Source organism: Mus caroli, chromosome 19, assembly GCF_900094665.2.
Source record: "Mus caroli chromosome 19, CAROLI_EIJ_v1.1, whole genome shotgun sequence".
Lineage (NCBI taxonomy): Eukaryota > Metazoa > Chordata > Mammalia > Rodentia > Muridae > Mus > Mus caroli.
The window spans coordinates 43,002,658-43,005,838 of NC_034588.1; the positions used below are offsets into that span (position 1 = coordinate 43,002,658).

General features: G+C 53.6%; 1 protein-coding gene across 1 annotated transcript; it reads right to left on the reverse strand.

Moving 5' to 3' along the window:
• Positions 1-445: 445 nt before the first annotated feature.
• LOC110285326 lies at positions 446-1,802 on the reverse strand. The gene has a single exon (XM_029472478.1). The coding sequence runs from the start codon at positions 1,661-1,663 to the stop codon at positions 1,034-1,036; it is 630 nt and encodes a 209-aa protein (XP_029328338.1). The 5' UTR covers positions 1,664-1,802; the 3' UTR covers positions 446-1,033.
• Between the last annotated feature and the right edge of the window lie 1,379 nt (positions 1,803-3,181).

Genomic DNA, 3,181 nt, shown 5'->3' on the forward strand with positions numbered 1-3,181 from the left:
GCTATTACATCAGAAACGGCTCCTTGGTGGTCTTTGGGAGTTCGTGAATGCTTTCTGGCACAACAGGCTCAGGCAGGAGTATTGCAACCAGTTTGAGGTCAGTCAGTAAACTAGCAAGACCTTTATCTGAAAATTAATTAATTAAAGATTTAACATAAACTGGGAATAAAGGCTAAGCATGGTGGCGCTCGCCTTTAATCCCAGCACTTGGGAGGCAGAGGCAGGCAGGTTTCGAGGTTAGCCAGGTCTACACAGTGAGTTCCAGGACAGTTAGGGCTACACAGAGAAACCCTGTCTCGAAAAAACCAAAAAAAAAAAAAAGAAAGAAAGAAAGAAAAAAAAAAAAAGACAGCCTGGTCTAGAGAGTTAGTTCCAGGACAGCCAGGGGTACAGAGATAAACCCTGTCTGGAAAAAACAAAAGGACGAAAACGAATGACATTCCTCTGAACACCTAACTTTATGTGTTTTACAGATGTGATAGCTAAGGGGTTCAGAAAGGCTAAGGACGACACACGGCTAGAAAAATGTCAGAACCAGCTCTAAACCTAGCTTACAGGAGACATTTCCCACACTCCAGAACTACCCTAGGCCTTCAGATGATGTTTGGATAGTAAGTCCAGGCAGGCAATTCTAGAAGATTGTCTACTGCATACTGTAGAGCTGCTGCTTAAGAGCAGGCCCAGGGGTCAGGCTATATACAGAGTAAAGACTTTAATCACACAGATGGCAAAATGACCACGTCTTTATCTTGTAGTGGATGCTGGACTTCGCTCATTTATTTACTTCCGTTTCCAAGCTGGGAATTGCTTGGCTCTCTCAGCTTTGTAAAGAGGGGAATTGTGGTGCAAGGGAGAGAGAAAGGCGAGTGGGACCCACACGGAGGGCTAAGAAGGGAGAGAGATGCTGCTTTCGCTTCAAGACCCTCTGGACCGAACACCTTTCTCTCCCAGCACGGTCCAGCAATAACTCCAGGGAAATCAAAAGCAGGGACGGCGAGCGGGGACCGACAGACTCGCAGGCGCGCTGAGATGCTCATCTTGGTCCTTGCTTTTTCTTGAGGCGGCTACGCTGCACCGCCTCCGGAGCGGCCGGGCTGTCCCCACTGTCCCCATCGTCGCCACTGGCTGGCTTGCGCACTACGCGCCGGGCCACCTTATATTCGGGCTCGCCCACATGCGGCACAGCCCGCACCAAGAACTGTTCGCCGCGCTGGGTGACGCGCACGTCGGTGCGTGGGTAGGTGCCGTAGACGCGCCGCAAGTCGCGGCGCACGGCGTCCGGCAGCGGTAGGGGCGGACCCCGCATGCGCTCCACGCGGCCCCAGCGCAGCTGCAGCTGCAGGCTGCTGCCCTCCGGCCACATAGCGTCGCGCCCCGCCTGGGATGGCGCGGACACGGCGGAGGCGGGGAACGAGGAGCCGGGGGCCGCGGCTCCCGGCGGTGGGAAGGCCCACCAGGGCAGCGTGGAAGAGGCCAGAGCCGCGCCCGCACCATGGAAGCAGTGGAGTTCTCGCGGGGCCGTGCTCAGGCCCACCGGCCGGCTGCAGAAGTTGTGGGTCTGGATAGGTGGCAGCAGCAGAGGGGCGGGCAGGTAGGTGTAGGTGAGGGTCTGCAGCCGAGGCCAGACGCCCTCCCCGGGCGGCAGGCAGACGTAAGAATACATGACCTAGAACTCAGATAGCGGGCATTTTTACTGGGTCCAGACCTGTGATGGATGGGTATGGATATATAATTCATAATAAGCAAGTGTCGCTGGTCCCCCAGCTCTTGCCTGAGTATTGTGTGACTGCCTGATGGCTTTGAGAAACCTTTCCTGGGTCGGGGTTCTGCTCCCCACCTCCTCATCAGATATTCCCGGACCGGGGATGTAGGTCTGTCAATACAGAATCAGACATGCACAAACACCTGTGTTCGGTCCCCAGCATCACATAAGCCGGTGTGGTAGATCCTGCCTGTAATCCCCTGACTCCTAGAGTAGAGGCAGCAAGACCAGCCATTCAGGTCATCCTGTTTCAGAATAGCCTGGGCTACAGGAGACCCTTACAATCTGTTCGCATTCCTTTTAGGCTCCGCCCCACAGTTACCTGGCAACAGCCAGGTATGCCTGACTCATTATAAAAGGGACTGCTTGCCCCCCTCCTCACTGTCTTGTTGGCTCTGTGGATCTCTTCCCCCTCTCTCCCCATTCCTCTCTCCCTCTCCCCATTCCTCTCCCCATCTCTCGCTCCCCGCCCCCCGCGCCTTTATCTGTCTCTACTGCCCCCTCAACTCCCCTCCCCATGCCCTATATATAGCTGGTACCTCTGGGGGAAGGGCTGCCATAGCATGGGCCCACCCTACCGCTCCTCTACCAAACATATCTCTGGCTGCTGCTGCTGCTGCTTCTTTTATTTTGTTTTGTTTTGTTTTTTTATAAGGCACGACAGAGTTGCTCTCCAGGCTTCGAGCCCCCAGCCCTTGTTATCTTTCCCCTTGTAACCATCCATTCACTTGCCTCCTTCAGCCTCGTGGGATTGTTCTCCATTCTTTGGGAGAGGCAGAACAGTCCAGAATGAGGCTTCTTCCCACTGCTTTTCAGTGCTGTTTTCCCTGTCCATGCCCAGCCTGAGCCACGCCTCCCTGTTACTAGGCAGAGGGAAACACCTTGAGCTGGCTGGGAGCCGCCAGTCTGTCCAGGGCTTCAACTGCCTGAGCCCACAGATGGCACTCCCTAGAATACTGAATACTGAACACTTCCCAAGGATTTCTAACTAGGTCAAGTCCTAAAAGAGCATTCTGGGTGACATAAACCCAGTGTAATTACTTCAAACATGAAAGAGGTCCAGAGTCCTACTGATGCCATCCAGGAAACACCACTCACCACTGTTGGCTTTAGAGATGGAGTACCGAGAGCAAGGAGTACAGGCAGTGTCTGGAAGTCAGAAAGCATGAGGCAATAGATTAAGCCACAGAAGCTGCAGAGGGGAACTGAGTCCAGCCAACACCTTCCTGGTTAGCCAGTGGGACCCATTTCAGACTTCCAGTTTTCCACAACTGTTATGTTTGTCTTACGTCCTTGCGTTTTCAGTTTATATACCACCCAAAGGATATAATGTTTGTAACTTTGCCCTCTAACCAGCACCCGAGAAATATCCAGGATTACCCATGAGTTCATCTCACCCCATCAGGACTGGTCATCGTT